We start from the raw sequence: 22665 nt of genomic DNA on the forward strand, positions 1-22665 counted from the left end.
GAATAAAACGTTTGTTTTTCTCTGTTAAAAAGTTAAATCAGGCAGATTTTTTCTTGTTAAACTTTCACTAGTGTCCAGGATCAAGTTCCAAAAATTAAAACAATAAGTTGTAAGTTTTGTCTGACGATGCATCAGATTCATGAATATCTGCAGACAGCACAGATCCAGTTTCAGCCTCGGCTTTCACATCTAAAATTAGACTAAAACGTTGAACATTCGTCTCCTTCACATGTTTTAATTCAAATATTATCAGTGAAGTTAAGCAGGGAATCTGCTGCAGGACACAGATTCACTGTACAGGTGAAGTGGTCAGTGTGACAGCATCGCCATGGAGACAAGAACAATGTAAATATTTAAACTGAGATCAAGGCCACAATGTCTCTGTGATACACATATCATTAATAAACCAAGTGGCATTTAAGACAATATGTTCATAAACAAGAGCAATGCAATGATTTTACTCTGACAAACAGGCGGTTATAAAACCGTGACGTCGCGCTCATCTGGACCCGACAACAAAGAATGCACAACTCAACTACACACTGGAGCACACAAAGTAATACACAGAAACACACTGTAACAAACACCAGTATACACACTGTAACACACACATCAACCAATCAAGTTTATTTGTGTAGCATACTTCAGGAACAATCAGTTCAAAGTGCTTTACATCGTAAGGATGTCAAATAAAAAACATAAACAAAATAAAAAAATAAAGAAGTAAAAAGTAAAAACAAAACAAAATACAGTTGACAATTGAGAAACCAGTGCGAAACATCACATTTTGACCATAATTAAAAATCATCAATAGATTTAGAATAATTAAAAATGTTCCATTTGTTACGGTTCAAAAGGAACTCTAAACAGAATCGGGATTTAGCCTAGACTTCAAAGAAGTCAGTGTTTCTGCTGTTTTGTAGTTTTCTGGAAGTTTGTTCCAGATTTGTGATGCATAGACGCTGAATGCTGCTTCTCCATCTTTGGTTCTGGTTCTGGGGATGCAGATCAGACCAGAACCAGAAACCAGAGCAATGTGGTAACACACTAATGCATATAGTAACACACCAGTACTCCCACTAACATCTGAATCAATCTATTCCAAAATAAACCTGAAGACAATAATAAACCAGTTTTCAGCGTTCGGTAGCTGACAGAATAAGACCTAATGAGCATTAAAGGCCTAAATCTGTAGAATCTGGTTCTGTGTGCAACTGCAAATGAAATCATGAATTTAGTGCCTGACGTGACACAACATCCCTGTGTTCCCACCAGGGCCTAATTGGGACGTGTTCGGGTCGGTGCAGTAAGCCGGTTTCAGTGTGTGATTCTCTCCATTTCCTGCAGGGCTGAATAAATTCAGAACCATGTGTGATGCAAGTCTGATCAACTGAACATCTGTGAATAAATTCACACATCTGAGGACGAAAACATCAAACATCCGAGATGAACTCCAACATTTGGACCTCATGTTTTCCTGATTTCATTTCACAAGCCACAGCAGGCGAGACATTTATTGTTTCCTGAGTTTTACTTTGACCATATTTGGTTTTTATCAGAGGTGAGAAAAGTAAAAGTATCACTACTTCAACATGTTTTTACTCAAGTGAAAGCAAAAAGTATCCGTCCAAGAAATGACTTGAGTAAAAAAGTATTTGGTAAAAAGTCTACTAAGTACTGAACTGACCAAATTATCAATCATTTAATATGTAAAAAATTACATCAGCAGACGAACCAAAATATTAAGCTAAGTGGAAATTTTGGTATTTTAAGGACCACAATGACTAATAATAGTATTATATGAATAGTAATTTATATAAGTAGCAAAAAATAACATCAGGCAAAAGAAAATGTTTCCAAGAAGACACTGAGCGCAACGTCCTTCTTCACAAAGTGTAAACAAAAGTTGAGTGGCGTCAGATTTTAGCGGTTGTAGGATTTCTCTTTGGTCTTTGGTAAAAGAGCATGAGTCATTTATTTCTCTCGCTAGCGCTAGATCCTACATTTATTTTGGCTCTGTTTACCCAGAATGCTCTGTGCTGCAGTTCGCTTCCTGCTTTTGGAGCGGCCTTTGACCTCGCCCAGCTTCTACCCCAGACTTCACAACCTGTCACAATAGAATCAGAATCAGACTGAGGCACGAGTCCTCACTCCAGATACGTCACTTTGCAGTTCACTGCAAGTCACCATGTTGACCTTGAAATCTCAAATCTAAAGTTTGGAGGTGTGAATCCACTTCTATGCACCACAGATCTGGAACAAGCTTCCAGAAAACTGCAAAGATGCTGAAACCCTGAGTTCTGGAACATTGATATCATATATTTGCTTGATAATTTTGATGATGGCCTTTGATAAAATGTAATGCTTATTACTTGTTTTATATTTGGTTACTGTATTGTTTTCATGATGTAAAGCACTTTAAACTGTCTTGTTGCTGAAATGTGCTATACTAATAAACATAACTGATTAATGGATTGATTGATTGATTTTTTTGTCGTTTTTCTGGAAGCTAAAAGATAATTGCTTGAATAATAAATTAGTATGAAAACTTACTTAAAATTATGACTTTACGACTGTTTACGACTTAAACGGTTTGGATGACAAAAACATTTGGAAATGTAGGAATGTTTGTGAATATACTAAGAGATGTACTGAAAAAATATGGAAAATTTCAGTTCATAATAACATGAAAAACTGTTAAATTGTGGAAAAATTCTGACATAAATTCTGTGAAAAAAACAGAAAATGTACTGGCAGAAAATTACCGGAACATTTTCTGGGATTTTTTGTTTTTGTTTTTTTACTGTGTAGCCATAAATTTGGGATATAAGTTAACACAGAAACTACAAGAGACAAACATTTATATCCTGAAAATGCAGGAAAAAATTGACATGTGTCCTAAAAATGTATTACATTTTAGCTTCACTGCATAAAAACAAGTTCTTAAGACTCTATAAAAGTCACTTCAACCTTCATCACCTGTTAGCATTTTAGCTGTCTGGATCATTTCCATTGATGCAAACTCGACATGAAAACTTGTTCTGCTAAGTAAAGAGATTTCACATTTCTCTCTATTTAACGTTAAACTCAACTCTAAAGCAGGCACCTGAAACTCCACAAGCCCATTTTTAGCAGTACAGCACGGGTCGGTACAATACTTTATGGCCTGGTGTGTTCAGGAGAGTATTTCCACTGCAGGTTGGACATGTGATATGGTCAAGAAATATAAATGAATACATGAAAAAGAACAAAATGTTTTTATTATTTCGTCAGTGTGGTTTGTTCTTTAGTTTTATACAATGTAGCAGTCGAAATGTTGGAGGGTTTGGATGGAGCCGGTGCAGCTTGGAGAACATCGTGTCTGGAGCGGGGTTTCCAGCTCCGACCTGCTTTTAATGCTGCATGAGGATCACTGGAAGGTGTCCATGTTAATGAGACCAACACAGGCCTGTTTGCTCGTTTCATGTTTCTGCTCCTGAATTTAAGCATCAAACTTTCAGCTATAAAACCTGAAAACTCTGAGCTGGAACGTCAGAACGCCCAGCAGCCCAACTGAGATCAGATCAAGCAGAACCACAACTGATCCCACATCAGCCATGGACCGAGGTAAGACCCGGACATTTTAAACGTCAAACGTGTCAGGTTGCCGTGGAAACTCTGGTGATGCTGCCGCCGCTCACCTGTCTCACCTGTCTCACCTGTGTCTCCCAGCCATCCTCCTGCTGTCAGTCATGTGTCTGGGCATCTCCTCTCAGCCAATCACAGACAGCCAGCGGCTGTTCTCCATCGCCGTCAGCAGGGTCCAGCACCTCCACCTGCTCGCTCAGAGGTTCTTCTCTGAATTCGTAAGTCTACGGAAGCTCTGAAGGGCAAAAACTGCAACCATCAATGCAGTTACACTGCAAAAACACAAAATATTACCAACAAATTTGGGCTTTTACTCCTAAATCTTAAAACAAGATTTAGGAGCTGGTTTTCAGTCAATAATTCTTTGATATTGATGAAAAAGTTCTAGATCCATTGGTAAATTATTTCACTTATAGCAAGACAGTTTCCCATGTTATAAGTGAATTACTCTAGAACTTTTCCATCCATTTTAAAGGATTATTTACTTAAAACAAGCTCCTAAATCTTGCTGAAAAGTCACTTGTCAGTTAGTTTTGTCCTACTTCAAGTGTACTGAGATATTTACAGTAGAAACCAGGGTAACACTTTATTTGAAGGGGAGTGTGTAAGACTGACATGACGCTGTCATAAACATGACATAACACCTGCTATGAACATGAAGGAGTCTTAATGAATGTTGCACTAAAAGTCCATAAAAAACATTAACTTTGCATTTTTCTGTAAAAAAGACACTTTTAATGCAAAGTTTTATTAAAACTTGCACTAAAAGTCTATTAAAATGTCATTATTTACTGAATAATACAAAGTTTACACTTTTAATAAACTTTAATGAAACTTTTAGTGCATTTTTGTATTATCAGTGTCATTATTTAATAAATGACATCAGCCTCAGTCTTATGCACACCGCTGCAAATAAAGTGTTACTGCAGCAGAACCAAAAGTACTTGGTAAGATTTTGTGTTTTTGCAGTGTACAGTGTCTATGGCTGTGACTGATGTGTACTTCTGTGTACCAGGAGAGTTCCCTGCAGACGGAGGAGCAGCGGCAACTCAACAAGATCTTCCTGCAGGATTTCTGCAACTCGGATTACATCATCAGCCCCATCGACAAGCATGAGACACAGCGCAGCTCCGTCAGTACACATCGCAGTACTACACAGTACTACAGAGTACTACAGGGAATCACAGTTCTACACAGCTCCAAACAGAACAGCAGAGTACTACACGGAAATATACAGTACTACGTTTGCATAGGCTGACACAAAACTATAGGATACTACACAATACTACACAGTACGATAGAGTGCTACACAGTATCAAACAGTGCTACATAGTTCCAAATATTAGAACAGAGTACTACACAGAAATATAGAGTAGTACACTTAAATAGTACTACACAGTACATCAGAGTATGGCTAACTTATATACAATTCAACAGAGTATTATACTGTACTACAACAACAACAACAAAAATAGAATACTACACAGTATCACAAATTATGGCTGGCTACAACACAGTACTAGCAAAACTGTAGAGCATTATAAAGAAATACACAGTATCAAACAGTACCTGATAAAACTACAAAATACTATGCTGTACTACACTAAACTTCACCATACAACAGAGTACTACACAGTACTACAGATAATTATAGAGTACTACATAATATAGCACTGTGCTATAAAGAACTACACAATAAATACCATGCAGAACTACAGAGTATTAAACTATACTATTACACAAAAACATATGACAGAGTACTACACATAGCTACACCGTTCTACTCACTACCACACAGTACTATAGAGGGCTACACAATATCGAAGAGTACTACATGGTACTAAACAACAGAACAAAGTACTACACTTGCCAAGTACTACACAGTATTACACAGTAAAACAGAGTATGGCTACTACAATAAATAAAACTACAGAATACTATAGAGTACTGCACAATGCCAAACAGTACTAGGAGGAACTAAAATTTACTCTGATGTAATACATAGAGTACTACACAATATAGAATTGAGCTACACATGCCTTCAAGACAACACACAGGGCAAACCTGACCCACCTCCACCGGCGGCCCGCCTGTCAGACACTGAGTAGGGCAAATTAACCCACGAGCGTGCAATACTTCATCAGAAACCGCCACAGATTGTTGTCCAATAAAATGATGGGAAATAACATTTTGACCCCTGGATACAAGCCCGGATTTTAGCATGGGCTCACCGGGACCCGGTACCGGTACCGGTGCATTAAAGGTCCAACTGTGTAACGGTGATTAAGTAGGGCCCGCACTTTGGCTCAAGCCCAGGGGCCCCACACCCTCCTAAGTCCGGCCCTGCCTGGATACTTTCAGTTTGGGAATTTTTAGCCCTCCGTGCAAAAAGTTTGGACACCCTGATTTAAAATCCTTCCAGAACTGCAGCTTGGGTCCATTACTAACGGTTCTGAATCTGGTGGTAGTTGGTTCTAGCTTCCGAATCCTTTGTGGATCCGCTTTGCATTGATTGGTTGCAGGTGCTGAAGTTGTTGTCAATCTCTTACCGCCTGGTGGAGTCCTGGGAGTTTCCGAGCCGATCTCTGTCCGGAGGTTCTGGTCCGAGGGCCCAGATCTCACCCAAACTGACGGAGCTGAAGATGGGCATCATGCTGCTGATCAAGGTGAGAACGATCACTGCGAAAACGCAAAAATATGAACAAGTATTTTGGTCTAGTTTCTAGTAAAAATACCTTATTACACGCAAAATAAGACAAAACTAATTTATAAGTAACTTTTCATCGAGATAAAACAGTTAATTTCACTTATAACATGGAAAAAATGTCTTGTTATAAGTGAAATAATTACTTTTACATCAATATTAAGGAATTATTGACTTAAAACAAGCTGCTGTATCTTGGTGAAAAGTTACTCGTAAGTTTATTTTTCTCTACTTTCAAGTGTAATATATATTTGCAATAGAAAAATACTTGGTAAGATTTGGTATTTTTGCAGATATTAAAATTGTCAGACGATTTTTTAAAACCTGAGACGCCCCAACATGAGGATGAAAAGTATCATAGGTTTGGTCGTCGAGCCACATTACAGGCCAACCAGTTTCACTCATCAACACTGAAAAAATGTTTCTGTGAACCAGGTTTAAAAGAAAAAAGAAGATTAATTTGTTCCACATTATTTTATTCTTCATGATTGTCTTGGGTAAACAGAGTGTCTTCAGTCAGAGGCTTCTTCAAATGCGCTGTAATACAGACTGCTATAAGAGATCTATTGTGCCAACAATCATCACTATCTATTAACTATTCAAGGAATTTGAATTAATATGTTACAGCAACATTTAGTTTCCCTTTGGGATAAATAAAGTATTTTTGAACTGAATGTGAATTTGAATTAGTTTTGCTCAAACTATAATTCTGATTTCAGAATTATTCAAATCGAATTTATAGTTTGAGCAAAACTAATAAGATTAGTTGTAAGAAGTTAGTCATTTTTAAAAGTTGGTTCAAAGAAGCTTCTTTTTTCAGTTCAAATTTTAGATGGGAAATCTTGTTTACTCTTCAGAAGAGTAAACAAAAATGGCCGCCTGGGAAGAAGCAATGCTGAAAGTTTTCAGACTATTTAACAGAAATAAATCTTATGTTCTGACATCATTCCAAGTGGACTGATGAGATTATCTTAAAATGCTCTTCCAATAATCCGGAGTACTTAAAACTACAGTAACTTTTTTTTTTTTTTTTTTTTTACATATTTGTTGAAACTGACATCATATTCTGACAGATAATCTGTGAAAAACATTATTTCCTCTGCCTTCTCTCAGTGCTAACTGAGAAATATGCCACTCGTTCTGAAACAACCAATCAGAACCAGGAGGAGGGTCTTAATGCTGTCAATCATGCTTATATAGATGCTCCTCAAACCACCACCCTGTCTCTCTACGACATTACAGCTAGCACAGCCTGTCATGAATACTAAGGCTAGTTAACTGTAACTGTAAGTTGTTTCTCTGCCATTAGCACAGTTAGCAGTGCATACATGAGCATAATTGCTAGCGCTAAGACCTTCCTCCTGGCTTTGATTGGTTGTTTTTGACCGGGATTATTGTATTTGTGCAGATTGCTAAAATAGCTCAGTGAAGAGGTAGAGGAGCACGATTTTTTTCAGATTATCCGCCTCATAGCATTCTGTCACAACAGACATTTTCAAAATAAAAGTTAATACTGCATCTTTAAGATTGTCGGATGAAAATCGGCATAAAAATCTTGCATCAATCATTACTGTCTCTCTGTGAACCTGTCACCTGAGAAACTTACCACCTGAGCTTGCAGGCCAATCAGGACGTACCAGAGATCTTTACTGACACCTCAACCCTCCAGTTGGCGCCTTACGGAAATTATTATCAGAGTCTGGAAGCTGACGAGTCTCTGCGGAGAACCTACGAACTGCTGGCGTGCTTCAAAAAGGACATGCACAAGGTAAACAAAGGGTTCAAGGAAGTCGCCGTGATTTAACAATAACACATTGATGACAGCAACAAATGATTGTTGTTTCAGGTGGAGACTTACCTGACCGTGGCAAAGTGTCGACTCTCTCCAGAGGCCAACTGCACTCTGTAGCCACGCCCTCCCGGACTAAGCCCCGCCCCTTGTAGTAGTGGTGTGTCGTTCCAGCTGAAATTCTGACGTTGCTGTGATGGAAGCTGCCAACAGGAAGTGATGTCATAGCAGTCGTACTATGTAAAATAAAGTGTTGTCTGTGTTGCATTTATCTCCTGTTGTTTTCTCTGACTGTTAAAGGACGATCCAGAGGAAAAACTGCAAAAAACTTTCCACAGATCACCTGAAGTAGAACGCTCCTTCTCTGGTTTTAACAGAACTTACTATTCAAGACCTGATTAATTATTATCATCTGATTTATTACCTGTTCACAGTTGAAAGAGCCATTTCTGCCCTTTATTTAGCTACATATCTGTGGTAACAATGCATAAAAATATATGAAAAAAAGCCATCAGAATTTTTCTGTTTTTTAATAACAAGTGCGTCTATAAGAGTTGTTAGGTTGGACAGTGCAATAGCACTCAATAGCATATAGTAGCACTACTTCAACATATTTTTATTTAAGTAAAAGTAGAAAGCATCCGTCCAAGAAATTACTCAAGTAAGAGTAAAAAAGTATCAAATTAATTATTTAATATTTAAAAATTACATCATCAGATGGACCAAAATATAAAGGTTAGTGGAAATTTTGGTATTTTAAGGACAAAAATAAAAATAATTCATATAAGCAACAAAAAGAACATTTTTCCAAATCAGTTTCTGTGAATAAAAACTTGTGAAACTTTAACAAAAACTGCAGGTGTGTGTCTGTGTCTGGTGATTTTTTGCCTAAATCACGTTTGTTTTTCATTCAGAAGGTAGAAAATCCAGATATTTTATTGAAGTAAGAGTAGAAATACTTCATCATAATGTTACTCAAGTAAAAGTAAGACCTACAGTGTAGTAAACATACTTCTAAAAAAGTTACTCAAGCTATTGCAACTGAGTAAATATGACTACTTACCACCCAACTCTGAATATAAGTACAGCAGGAAATACAAATCATGACACGAACTCCCTCTGTACAAGCTGTCATTCGATCCAGGATCATTCTGTTCTGAAGAGTCATAAACCTCAAAGCAGCTAACTCCGGTTTAACGTCCTGAGAGCAGCAGCAGCATCAGGATTCAACGCCGTAATTTAAGATTTCAGCACGCAGCTTAACTTCCCCCGTTCCTGTACTGATGAAAGGAAGGATAAAATAACATCTCTGCTGTTGGTCCAGAACTTTCTATCTTCTGGAATGTTAGAGCTTTGTGTTGGTCTGCTGCTGATGTTTGGCCCTGATTTAAGGGCCTCCACCTGGGACAGGGTGTCCAAGTAGGTCTGGCATCTGGAGCAGCGCACATAAGACAAGTTTAGTCCAGATAGAGATGCTGAAAATGCTAGATAACTTTTTGAAAAAATTACTGCTTGCAAGTTTTTGATATTATTATTTTTTGGGGGGGGGGGGGGGGGGGGGGGTTATTCTTTAAAAACAAAGACAGCATTCTTGCAATAAAATTGATGGATACATTTTCTAATATGTGATGTTTATATTTGTAGAATAAAAATTCTTTGTTGTATTTTCTTTAAAATGTATTTATGTGTACTTTATGTTAGTATGCTGTGAGCTTTGGAAATCTAAGTAAAACTTTTGTGTGGGCCCACAATTTTGCCCTATAATGCTGATTTTGAAAATGTACTAAATTTCCAACCTTACTTATTAGAGTGTTTTACTCTAATAAGTAAAATACATAAATAAATAAATGAAACAAAATATTACTTTAGAGTAATTTTTAGTGGAAATTTGTTGCAATTATTCCATCAAAAAACAAAACAAAAAATTCAAAACTGCATTGCTATAATATCTGTATTTTTAAACAAAGTTGCTTCTTTTGTTACCTTAATTGAAATGCTGTATAACTTCAGTTTTGAAACCATTTCGTTTGTATTTGACCTTATGAGATCTAATTTTGAAGTAAAAATATGCATGCATAAAGCATCTGTTGGCCATTTTATTTAAGTTGCTAGTTTGACATGAAAGCTAGAGTTTTCTAAAATTTACTTTTAATTCTCAGTGCAGTTGATTATTTATGAATTTCTATTAAAGTAAAATGAAACACTCTCTCCACACGTTGTTTTAGCTTAAGTTTGATTTTGTTCGCGTTTTAATTTCGTGTTTTATCGCCTTAAGTATTCTGTATATTTTTCTAAATCTAAAACCTAAATCTAAAATTATTAATATAAATAATTATTAATAAAAACATTGCATCCAGGAAAAAAACAGTACGAAAGCAGAGAACTTTAAAAAAATCGTGATTAAACAGACAAAAAAATACACCAGGGGGCGACAACACAGATTTATTATCACATTACCTAATTTGTCCAGCAGACGGCGCAATCAACTGCTTCGGGTCTCTTCGGCATTCTTCGGCTGTGTTCGGCAGGTAACGGTCGGTACATTCAAATGTTCGGCCGGAGCTCCTCCAGAGAGTGAAGTGAAGAAAGAAACGGACGAACGGAGCCGATAGACGGCGTGCGGAAGCGGAATGACGGTGCTGCAGGAACCTGTCCAGGTAGGAACACCGTGTTCTAGTGCTGTCATGACCCGGGAGGGCAGAGTTCTGGAGCCGGCCTGAGCGGCTGGTTTAGTCCGCGCTCGGTGAGCTTCTCCCCTCACCAGGCCGCAGCTCGGCCCGTAGCTTTCCTGGTTGTTTCACCTGTTTATGTCCACATACTTCGGCTTCCTCAACGGTCAGTCTGGGGTTAACCCCGAACTGATCCTGTTACTATCTGCTCTGTGTTAACTGACCCAGAGGGCAGAGCCAGACTTCTTTAAAAAATTTCTAATTTAGGATGTTCTTTGCGGCCAGGAAAAGAATCCGTGTACTGGAGAGGATCTTCTGACCTTTCCTGACATGGATGGTTTATTATGTTTACTGGGGCCAGTTTTCAGTTTTTGACTGCTCTTTTTTAATATCAAGAAATGTTCTGAACATATTGGTGTTGTGAAGAATCAGGCTGGTTGAGATTCTGTACTGGAAGCCTCAGACTCAAAAACCTGTTTTAAAGTCCAGATTTAGACCAATCTCAGATGGTTTGGTTAACTGTGTGTTAGCCGAACCCTTCAGCAGACCCGGTGTCTTTTATATACTGAGATGTAATATTATTATTATTCGATTTTTGAGCATAATTTACATAGTCCACTATATTTTAAACAGAGTTCTGTAAATCAGCCTACTTAGCCCTGCAGAGCTAACTGTTAGCTTACTACTACCGGGTGTTAGCCTTCTCTAGCCGGCTTCAGGTTGCAGGATTGAGTCGGTAACGCTGTAAAGGCCCGGTTCTGTTCTTCTGGGTCAGTCCCTCCTGTTCCTTGGGTCTATTCTGAGCCCAGATCCTGTGCACGGAACCGAATTAGCCCGCAGCTGGTTAGCTGCAGCGGCTAACATCAGCTAGCTGAAACTGTTAACGCTTACCTGGACAGGTGTGCTGGTGACAGAGCAGTCATTCATGTGCCTGATGTTTGCTGTTGGACAGATTAAATTTAATAGCTTGATTATTAAACAAGTTCACTCGGAAGAAACGACAAGAAATCGGTGAAACAGTCAATGCCTTGTGTTTACCTACAGTATGGTCAAGGTCCGGAGAACCCCCTGTGGGAGGGCGGGTTGTGGTAAACACAAACAGAACCATGTTCTGGTTGTTCTCTGCAGTGTGTGGGTGTCCCAGTTTCCTGTGGGACTGGAGTAAAGCAGTGGGGTAACTGGGCTGACTGGGATTGATTAGCACAGAATCACCTCTGTTTGGACTGAACCCACCAGGAGGGGAGACTTTCTTGGTCAACCAGAACCTGTTAAAATGGTTAAATCTGGTTCTAGATCTAGAACCCAGGAACATGAAGATCCAGACCCAGTTTGCTCCCACTGTGATCAAACTACAGGTGATTTTCCTGTCAGTTAATCCGACTAGAACAGGGATGTCCTAACGTCTTGTCACACGGGTCAAAATCAAAATTCAAAAGTACTTGCAGGGCAAAAAATGTAAAAGAATAAATAAATAAATTATAATAGAAAGATTAAAATATAATTAAGCAATTAAATGTGTCTGTTTTTGTTGTCCGTTTGTAGAAGAGTAATGTTATTCATTGTAGATCCAAAACTTTAAAACGATTTTTCACATTTTCTGCATTAGAAGAAATGTCATTTAGTTTTCAAATTCTTTTGGGCTTGATTGAACAAAAAGATTTGTGTCACTTTTTTCAAAAACTTGTTATATTTAAACAAGTTAAGCAAATTAAATAATAGGTAATTTAGGGACAGCCAAGTCAGCTCAGTCGTCACAAACGTGGTTCTGGTTGTTATGCTTGGTTATAAAAAGAAACATACTTGACATTTTGTGTTGTAAAAAATTATCTTGGTAATAATTTTACTCTGATAAAAAAATTACATTTAAAAATTGAAGTTGGAGGCCACACAAAATAACTCTAAGGGCCACAAATGGCCCACAGGCCGCATGCTGGACAACCCTGGAATAGAAGGTTCTGCTGTTCTCAGGATGAACTGTCAGGTCCAGTAATTACCTGGTTCTGGTTCTGGTGACTCGTATCGCTGCATTTACAACCTCATACTGAGTGAAATATTTCAAGCTTTTGTTTCTTATAACTTTCATTGTAGCTTCGTCTCAGTAAATTAGAATATCACATCAAATTGATAAAAAAATATATTTTTAATACTTTTTTCATGTCCATTCGCTCAGTGATTGGTCTGGGTTTATTCTCAAAACAGTAATTACTGGGACAATTATTGTTCAGTAAAATATGTTACTGTGACAGTCTTAGTCTAAAATGTTCTGGTGAACGTTGATTTGACTGTGGACTTCAGAAAACCCAGTGGACCAGAACCGGCTGCTGCCATGGCGACCCAGATGATTTCTGACTGAGGAAACTTCTGGACTTCCAGAATCATTAATTCTGGTTCTCTTCACTTTTTCTCCAGACTCTAGGAAGAGTGGAGCGGTTCTAGACCCTGCAGATACTGGAACGTTGGTCTAAAAATGAAAAGCAAACACTGAGCGACAGTCCAGTTTCAGGAGTTCTGGTTCTGGAATGGTTTGATACAAGGAATGTAACTTTCGTAGCCCAGGTGTGGGATTTGTCTGAATTCAGTGGATCTTGATTTCCTGAGGTTGTCCCTGTTCCTGGTGGACTTTGTCCTTCCACTCAACTTTTTATGAATAGCTGGGTCACAGCATTCAGTGTCTGTCCAGTCAGCAGCTTTCCCCTTGACAGCATTGGTCTATAACATGAACAAAACATTTGTACATTAAAAAAGCTTTTTATATTAATAATCCAGAGGCGCTACTAAGTTTAGTTTGAGTTCTCCTCTGTTTTCTCTCTGTATTATCAGATAGTTAATTGCTTAGATCATGGCATTTATGTTCATAATGTTCTGCATTAACAATTAAAAATGTCGTCCAGCAGCTGTTGCTGTGTCCAGTTTGGTGATCTGTTCAGATCTTAAATTAATTTTTTTTAGTTTTGTTTTTTTTTAGACTGGGAATAAGATTTATAAAAATTGGGTTAAAAACCTCCAAAAACGTGTAGTGTGTCCTCAAAAGTTTACTCAATGGTCCTTTTTAGAAAATTCTTACCTCTTTGTCTTGCATGTTGCTGAGCCAAAGTCAGCTTTCCACTCGGGAGGACAATAAAGACTTATTCTGTTCTATCTGATGGTTCTGGTTCTGTCTGTGTTCAGGCTGCGGTGTGGCAGGCTCTCAACCACTATGCCTACCTGGATGCTGTTTTCCTTGCAGAGAGACTCTACGCAGAAGGTAAAACCCGTCTATCTGTCTGTTTAGTTAGTTTTCTAGAGGTATTCCAACCTGATATTGATATTGGAAATTGGTCTGATTTCAACCAAAAAACGAATATCGGATTATATCAACCTTCATCTAAAAACTCCAATAGAAGCACTCCTCCTACATGTTTGTCTGGTTAGTTTTTCCTTCTGTCTACCTGTCTCTCTCTGTTTACCTGTCTCCATGGTTACCTGTCTGTCCTCCACAGTGCGTTCAGAGGAGGCCCTCTACCTGTTGGCTACCTGTTATTATCGCTCTGGGAAACCGTACAAAGCTTACCGACTACTGAAGGCTCACAGCTGCTCCACGCCGCAGGTTCGATTCCTGCTGGCCAAGTGCTGCGTGGAACTCAGCAAGTAAGAACACACACACACACACACCCCCACACACACCTTCACACACACGCCTTCACACACAGTGATGTGTCTGCCTGTCAACCTGTCTGTCTCCCAGGCTCGCTGAGGGAGAGCAGGTTCTGATTGGTGGAGTCCTGAACAAACAGAAGAGTCAAGATGACATCATCACTGAGTTTGGAGACTCCGCCTCCTTCACGCTGTCGTTACTGGGCCACATTTACTGGTAAGCAGCCGGTGCTCCCAGCGTCTTACTGGTGTGTGAGGCATTCCAGCTGCTGACTCCTGTCCTGTTTCTGAGTAGCAAGACGGACCGAGCTGCTAAGGGTGCCGAGTGCTTCCAGAGGAGTTTAACCCTCAACCCGTTCCTCTGGTCGCCGTTTCAGAACCTCTGTCATCTAGGTAACACACAGACACACACACACACACACACTTGCTACACGTCATGTGACTGTGTGACTTCAGAAAACATTGTGCATTTTATTCCAGGAGAAAAGCCGGATCCAGATCAGGTTTTCAGGTTGTCGGCTTTGCAGAACTCCTCTTTAGCCCCGCCTCCTCCTCACATAAGCCCCGCCCAGAACCCGTCTCATCGCCTCGACACTGCACTGATGGAAACGCCGCAGGACACACTGGTACAAGAAAATGCACATTAATTACCTGATTAAACACTCAAATTACATTATGGTCAGGAATTCTGTTTCATACCAAATCTGATTTTAATCCTTTTTTCTTGATTTATTTTCCAAATAAGAAACAATGACAGAAAATATTTATTTCAGTCATCCTTCTTGTGAGTTTTTCGGACCACGCTACAAGAATTTTTATTTAATCACGAGAATATAATATATTAGCAGAAGAAAGACATAATTTTACCAGAAGAAATATCCTAAAAATCTGTAAATCCTTTATGAAAGTATAACTTCACAAAATGCTCAACATTCCTGATTTACACTTTTTATATTTCATGTTAGAATTCTCAGAAAATTACTATATTATTCTGCTGATATTACGTCCAAATACATAAAAGGTGTAAAACACCCTCGTCAAACAAGATGGCTGCCCTGCGTGTGGTGACATCACTCTGAGCTATGAAACTGGAAGGTTGCTTTGGTGACAACATAAAAAAATTAAATCTTAAAAAAAATTTAGATTAATCAATAACACCGATTTATTTTTCATACTATGTAATCTGATCATGTTCCAGTAATCAGATAACTTTTGTCCCTAAATCTGTCCCCGTCCTCCAGGAGTTGAATCGTCTGAATCTGGAGTCGTCAAACGGGAAGCTGACGTCTGATTTGTCGATTTCATACATTGACTCCTCCCTCATCTCCCCGGAAACTGGCTCGCTATTGGGCAACACGGTTTCCATGGCATCAGCTGGCACTCTGCTGAGTAAACAGAACAAACCCAAGAGTGGGCGGAGCTTACTGGGGGGTCCTGCCGCCCTCAGCCCCCTGACGCCCAGGTGAGTGTGCCGGAACAGGTTCCACACCTGCTCAGGTTTTAGCTCCTCCCCTTTGCTTTGATTTCTGCTGTCTGCACAGTTTCGGCATCCTGCCCCTGGAGCCCAGCCCCGGAGACCCCACGTACCTGCAGAACTATTCGGCTACAATGGAAACGCAAACGACAGCTCCCAGCAAGAAGGTGAGAACTCACCTGAGACCAGGCTGTGATTCAGCAGGAAGTGTTTGACATCACCTGTCTGCCTCCCCGCCAGGCCGTTTCCAGGATCAGTCAGTCCAAGTCCGTTTTCAGTCAGAGTGGGAACAGCAGAGACGTTCTTCCCATCCCCTTCAACCAATCCCAGACCTCAGCACCTCACACCAGGTAAGTGCAGCAGCCAATTGCATCGGCATCAGTTTTGGCCCAGAAGTTATTACGATAAATGATAATACTGCATGTTTGAGAAATCCTTTAATTTCCATGGCAACCTGTGCAAAACATCTGGGTGGACCTAGCCCCGCCTTTGTGGCATTACTCCTCCTCAGAGCTGCAGCTTCCAAGCTTCAGAGCTTCACACTCAGTTCCTTCAGACGAGCTACCAGCAATTAGCAAACACCTGGTGGATCTACTGAGCTCATTATAGGAGCTGCTGCTCAGAGCAACGCTGGGAAAAACGATGAGGGGTCAGTGAAGGAGCCATGTTGTGATGACTTCCTGGAGGCGAAGTTTCAGAAAGATAAGGAGTTTTAAGTAGACAGAGGCCCAATTTCAAGGTGTTAAATTATGAAATCTTATTTTTTAAGTCATTTAATCTATGCAACATTTTTAGAACGACTAGAGGTAATAAAGTTTCTTGATTGTGCTATAAAATCGCTTTTTGTACCTGGAAAACACATAAAACTGCCCCTTTAAACACCCCATTGATCGTGGACAATCAGTAAGATGGAGACACTATAAAAACAAACAATCATTTAACTGGAAATTATTAACTAATTTTAATTTATCATGTGATAAACTGGTTTATAGCTTATAGTCGCCTGTCTGTCCCACAGTGGTTCTCCTCAGGTTCTCAGTCCCAGTATGTCTGGTCCTCCTAACGTTCAGCCCAGAAGAAGCTCCAGACTGTTTACCAGTGCCAGCTCCACTGCCAAGGTACCAGCCTCCCACCCACCGTCCGATTCCCAGTGTTCCCAGTGCAGGGGCTGCAGAGACCCGGTGAAGTAACGCCGGTTCTGTTTCCGCAGGAGAACAGCAAGAAGCTAAAGATGAAGTTTCCTACGAAGATTCCCAACCGGAAAACCAAATGTAAATCTGCGAAGACGGCAAACAGCAGCAACCTGAACGAGAGTCTGGACATCCTGAGGCTGGATCCCAGTTTGAACCTGCCAGACGCCAGGATCCCCCAGTACCAGAGGGCCGCTGCAGGTACCGCCAGAACAAACGGCTTCCTCTGGGCTGCAGGGTTCACATGGTGCTGGAAATCCTAGTAAATGTTTGGTCTGGAAAGTGATTCAGATTTAATCTGCACAGTTTTGTGTTAAAGTTTTAAACTTTTAGGAGAAACTTGACCTTGTAGAAAGTCAAGTGATTATTTGTTATGTGTTTAAGCATTTAATTTGAACACAAAGATAATTCACCTCAACAAAAACTGATTTGTAAGTTACTGAAATTGGGGATTTTATTTATTAAATTAGTGGGGGACCAATCAGATGTAAACACTGGGAAAAAAAACAAAACAAAATCTTACCAAGTATTTTTCATTTATTTTTAACTAGTTTCTAGTTACAATTATCTTATTTATCTTGTAACACCTAAAATAAGACAAAACTAACTCATAAATAACTTTAAAATTAAATTGATAATTCCTTAATATTGATAAAAAGGTTGTAGTTCCACTTTCAGATTATTTTATTTATAAAATGGGAAAAATGTTTTTGCTATAAGTAAAGTAATCTGCTAGTGGAAAAAGTATTTTTATCTACATTAAACAAGTTTACAAGTTTATTTTTTGTTTTGTTTTTAAGCCAATAATTCCTTGCTATTGATGAAAATGTTTTAATTCTTTTGGCAGATTATTTCACTCATAACAAGACATTTTTCCCATTTTGTAAATAAAATAATCTGCCAGTAAAACTAGTACTTTTGATCAATATTAAGGAATTATTGTCTTAAAACAAGCTCCTACATCTTGCTGAAAAGTTATTTTATGTTACATTTTTTATTTCAAGTGTACTAAGATATTTACACAAAAAATAAACAAAAATACTTGGTAATTTCTTTGTTTTGCAGTGTAGTTTGAGAGATATTTCTAAACACAAATTGTAAAAAGGCATTATTAATATCGGTAATAAACGTTGCCACATAACAGTGAATTGGAACTGTCGTCTTTAGTTCATGTTTGTTTTTAATCTGCAGTTTCTTTGAAAACTTGCCTTTAAAACTTTTGAATTTTACGGTGGGAAAAATTAACGAACCCCGAGGTCAGCTGTTCTATCTTCACCCGAATAATTTAATATTTACATGTTAATATTTAATTTCCCTTTGGGTTCAATAAAGTACTTTTGAATTTGAATGAACTAAACCGGTTTTGGGCCAAAGCTTCAGGTTTTTTTAATCTGTTATTAACCTAAACCTGAAGCCCAGGTCTGATGGTACCACACGCGGTTTGTTTGTGTTTGTGTTCAGACAGCGTGATGGCGTTGCTACGGGAACTGGGTCGGGGCTACCAGGCGCTGTGCTCCTACAGCTGCAGAGAGGCCATCAACATCCTGACGTCTCTGCCTCCTCAGCACTACAACACGGGCTGGGTCCTGACGCACGTCGGCTGCGCCTACTTCGAGCTGGCCGAGTACATGCAGGTGAGTCCGTCCGACCCAAACCCAGCAGACTCTCTGAGTTCATACGTGTTCCCGAAATCCTGGAAAATGCTTCAGTTTTGATTAGGCGTTTTCAAAGTTAGGAAAGTGCCTGATATTTTGTAATAAAGTGGAATCTAATGTTTGATTAAAAGCATAAATTTGAAAAACATTATTTAAAGTTCAAACTTGAATTTTTTTATACCTAATTAAATTAAATTAAATCAAGAGTAAACCTTTAGTTAGAATTACCAAAATAATTTCCATTTGCTAGAACATTTTTTAGAATTTTTTTAGTTTGTACATTGTGTTTTAAGCATTTAGTTTGACCAGGAAGATCATTTACTTTAACCCAATATGGATTGGTTTGATGTAATGAGTATGTCTTATTCCCAGTCACTCAATAACTTATTAATCTGTTTAATTAAAATAAAAGTTGCCATATCTTTTATACATTAAACAACATTATTGAAATATTTCTTTTTGGTCAGGTATTTAGGGTGTAAGACACATTTCAAAACATAAATTTTTATACTTTAGTTTATTTTGTCCCTGCTATAAAATGAAGAACACTATCATAAAACATTTTTAATAACAGTAATAAATTATGTCACATAATAGTGAATTATCTCCAAAGTGTGGTCCAGGAAAAGTTTGGAAACTTGCCTTAAAAAGTGCTTGAATTTTACTGCGGGGGGAAAAGTGTACGAATCCTGGATTTTGCTCCACCTGTGCTGGTTTGTCACCTGATCGCCATGGCGATCTGTGCTGCAGGCGGAGCGGCTGTTCAGCGAGGTGCGCAGGATCGAGTCGTACCGCGTGGAAGGCATGGCGATCTACTCCACCACGCTGTGGCACCTGCAGAAGGACGTGGCGCTGTCGGCGCTGGCCAAGGACCTGACGGACATGGACAAGAACTGTCCTGAGGTGAAGAGCGCACCTGAACGCTCAACTGGACCCTTAGGTGAGCTCAGGTGAGCCGGCCGCTCAGGTTAACGCTGTGCGTGTCTCTGCAGGCCTGGTGCGTCGCAGGAAACTGTTTCAGCCTGCAGAGGGAGCACGACATCGCCATCAAGTTCTTCCAGAGGGCCATCCAGGTGAGCAGCTTTAAAACGATTAAAGTTTTAGTTTTTGAAGATTTCATTTTTAGAAAATCTGGATGTGTGTTTCCCATGGCGGCCATCTTGTTTGACAAACCTCTTTTACAGTTTCTATTTATTTGGACTTTGAATTAATGTTAGAAAATAGCAACAGAAGGCCAGGCTAGGATTTTATTTTTAAATTACGAGAATAAAGTCATAATATAACCAGAATCAAGTCCTAACATTAGGAGAATAAAGTTGTAATTTTATGAGGACACCATCAGGCCTGTCACGATTACATATTTTGCTGGATAAATTGTTCTAATAGTTATTATGATAAATGATATCGTTGTTCTGAGACCATTTTCAAGTAATATAGTAATAATGGCATAATTCTAATTAACATTTAAAACATTTTAAATATCCAAAATAAATAAACGAAACAACAAATAAAATGAATTATGAAGATTCTGTAAACAAAATTGTGACTGAAGACCAATTTTGGCAGCAAGAAAAAGAAAAAGCTTTTTCGCATAAGTAAATTTTCCTTGCCAGTTGGTTGGATGAACTTTGTACATTTGTGTGGAGAGATTCATTAATAAATTCTGAAATTTGAGTTGGTGAAGCCTGCAGAAACCCCATGCAGATGTTCCCGAGCTGCCAGGTGTTTCCCTCACCTGCCTGCCTTTCTCACCTGCCTCAGGTGGACCCAGGTTTCGCGTACGCCTACACCCTGCTGGGTCACGAGTTTGTTCTGACTGAGGAGTTGGACCGAGCTCTGGCCTGCTTCAGGAACGCCATCAGAGTGAACAACCGACACTACAACGCCTGGTATGGTAACCATGGAAACGCATGACACGGGGTGTAATCATGCTGTGAGATATAAAGTGTGCGTGTGTGTGTTCAGGTATGGACTCGGCATGATTTACTATAAACAGGAGAAGTTCAACTTGGCAGAAATCCACTTCAAGAAAGCTCTGAGCATCAACCCTCAGAGCTCCGTGCTGCTCTGCCACATCGGAGTGGTACGTATGTTTCCTTCACCTGCTCACCTGCGTGCAGCCTGGCTGTAACTGTGTGTGTGTGTTTGTGTGTGTTCAGGTGCAGCATGCTCTGAAGAAGTCTGACGCTGCGTTAGAGACTATAAACAGAGCCATTGGCATTGACCCCAAAAACCCTCTTTGCAAGTTCCACAGAGCCTCCATCTTGTTTGCCAATGATAAGTACAAGGTAAGCCAGACCTGATCAGTCGACACGGAGCTAAGCGATCAGACCTGATCAGTCGACACGGAGCTAAGCGATCAGACTTGATCAGTTGACACGGAGCTAAGCGATCAGACCTGATCAGTCGACACGGAAATGAGCGATCAGACCTGATCAGTCGACACAGAGCTAAGCGATCAGACCTGATCAGTCGACACAGAGCTAAGCGATCAGACCTGATCAGTCGATGCAGAAATGAGCGATCAGACCTAATCAGTTGATGCAGAAACGACAGATCAGACCTCATGAGTTGACACTGATTTCTGACCAGACCCAATAAGTTGACATGGAGCCATTGGACCAGACCAGTTTAGTAAAGCAGAACCTACCTGGATCAGTGAAATCAGAACTGTCTCCCTGCAGGCAGCCCTTCAGGAGCTGGAGGAGTTGAAGCAGATTGTTCCCAAAGAGTCTCTGGTTTACTTCCTAATAGGAAAGGTAGGAGTCGGTTCTGCCAATCAGCTGCCTCTTCTGATCTCAGGTTGCGTTTCTTTGTTTTGTTTTGGGCTTTTTTTACGTGTATGACCTTTCTTCTCAACAGGTGTATAAGAAGCTGGGACAGACCCACCTGGCTCTGATGAACTTCAGCTGGGCCATGGACCTGGACCCTAAAGGAGCCAATAATCAGATAAAAGAAGCCATTGATAAGCGATACCTGCCTGAGGATGAAGGTATGGTTTGCTCCACATGTCTCTCACTCGTCTGTCCCTCTGACTCACCTGCCCCTCCCCTCCCTGTTTCTACAGTGGCTGAGGTGGATGACAGTCAGGACAGCAGCTTCATGACGGACGCCGACGACACGCAGCTCCACACGCCAGATAGCGATGATGTTCTTTAGCCCCGCCTCCTATGATTGCCCCGCCTCCTGCTTGTGCCCGCCTCCTAAATGTCAGGAGGAAAGGCGTTGCTAGGCAACGTGCTGACAGACAGGATTTACGTTTAGCTCCACCCAGTCCTCCCCTCCCCGTCCTCCGACTGGCTGAAACAGACTGCTGCTGACCTGAAGCCCCTCCCATTAACCCTGTGACATCACAGCTGTTTTTTTTTTAATTTTCTTTTTATCGTTCTGACGGAAATAAATCAATAAAACAAGTAAACACTGCACACTTCTTTTCTGTCTTTGTTCCATTTGCGAGGCAGAGTAGCTCCCTGTGGCAGTTGTAACGACGTTGACTCAAGTTTATTTGTTTAGCACATTTCAGTAATAAGACACTTCTAAGTGCTTTAACATAATACAGAACCAATGCCATCTTCAAGAAAATATTGATCAATGTCCAAGTTATTAATCAAAGGCAACTCAAATAAATTAGGTTTTTTGTCTTGATTTAACTCTGTTTCTGCTGTTTTGCACTTTTCTCAGTTTTTTGGATATGAGGAAAAACTGAATGCCGCTTCTCCATGTTTGGTTCTGGTTCTGGAGATGCAGAGTAGACTAGAAACAGAAGACCTGAGTGGTCTTTAATGTTGATACAACAACAACACCTCCTTAATGTATTTTGGGGATTTATAAACTAACAAGGATTTTCTCCTGCCAGTTGAAGGACTTTAAGGCTGGTGATGTGCTTTGTTCTTATGGTTTTAGTGAAAACGCTAGCAGCAGCTG

The 22665-nt window shown here is 39.7% G+C and overlaps 2 protein-coding genes across 3 annotated transcripts; both read left to right on the forward strand.

Moving 5' to 3' along the window:
• The first annotated feature begins 3495 nt into the window (after positions 1-3495).
• On the forward strand, positions 3496-8391 carry gh1 (growth hormone 1). The gene is made up of 6 exons (XM_028041458.1): positions 3496-3606; positions 3712-3845; positions 4643-4759; positions 6150-6293; positions 7953-8099; positions 8178-8391. Exons 1-6 carry the CDS (start codon positions 3597-3599, stop codon positions 8238-8240), a joined length of 615 nt encoding a protein of 204 aa, XP_027897259.1. The 5' UTR covers positions 3496-3596; the 3' UTR covers positions 8241-8391.
• Positions 8392-10605: 2214 nt separating this feature from the next.
• cdc27 (cell division cycle 27) lies at positions 10606-22166 on the forward strand. 2 transcript variants are annotated; one of them, XM_028042696.1, is made up of 20 exons: positions 10607-10777; positions 13958-14033; positions 14269-14416; positions 14514-14639; positions 14718-14815; positions 14903-15048; positions 15664-15884; positions 15964-16063; positions 16137-16246; positions 16915-17014; positions 17107-17287; positions 18548-18720; positions 19492-19644; positions 19734-19814; positions 20503-20630; positions 20707-20824; positions 20901-21029; positions 21426-21500; positions 21604-21733; positions 21809-22166. In XM_028042696.1, exons 1-20 carry the CDS (start codon positions 10751-10753, stop codon positions 21898-21900), a joined length of 2412 nt encoding a protein of 803 aa, XP_027898497.1. In that variant the 5' UTR covers positions 10607-10750; the 3' UTR covers positions 21901-22166. The 2 variants fall into 2 exon arrangements, with proteins under 2 accessions (XP_027898496.1, XP_027898497.1); XM_028042695.1 differs by having other exon boundaries at positions 10606-10777; positions 21604-22166.
• The last annotated feature ends 499 nt before the right edge of the window (positions 22167-22665 follow it).

Source organism: Xiphophorus couchianus, chromosome 16, assembly GCF_001444195.1.
Source record: "Xiphophorus couchianus chromosome 16, X_couchianus-1.0, whole genome shotgun sequence".
In the NCBI taxonomy this organism is placed as follows: domain Eukaryota; kingdom Metazoa; phylum Chordata; class Actinopteri; order Cyprinodontiformes; family Poeciliidae; genus Xiphophorus; species Xiphophorus couchianus.

What these genes read in the sequence shown, in the direction of transcription:
- gh1 (XM_028041458.1), top strand. An exon ending in GCATCATGCTGCTGATCAAG is followed by an intron (nt 6,294 to 7,952) that starts GTGAGAACGATC and finishes CTGAGCTTGCAG; the next exon opens with GCCAATCAGGACGTACCAGA. An exon ending in TCAAAAAGGACATGCACAAG is followed by an intron (nt 8,100 to 8,177) that starts GTAAACAAAGGG and finishes TTGTTGTTTCAG; the next exon opens with GTGGAGACTTACCTGACCGT.
- cdc27 (XM_028042695.1), top strand. Translation starts at nt 10,751, where the DNA reads ATGACGGTGCTGCAGGAACCTGTCCAG. An exon ending in TTACTGGGCCACATTTACTG is followed by an intron (nt 14,640 to 14,717) that starts GTAAGCAGCCGG and finishes GTTTCTGAGTAG; the next exon opens with CAAGACGGACCGAGCTGCTA. An exon ending in AACCGACACTACAACGCCTG is followed by an intron (nt 20,631 to 20,706) that starts GTATGGTAACCA and finishes GTGTGTGTTCAG; the next exon opens with GTATGGACTCGGCATGATTT.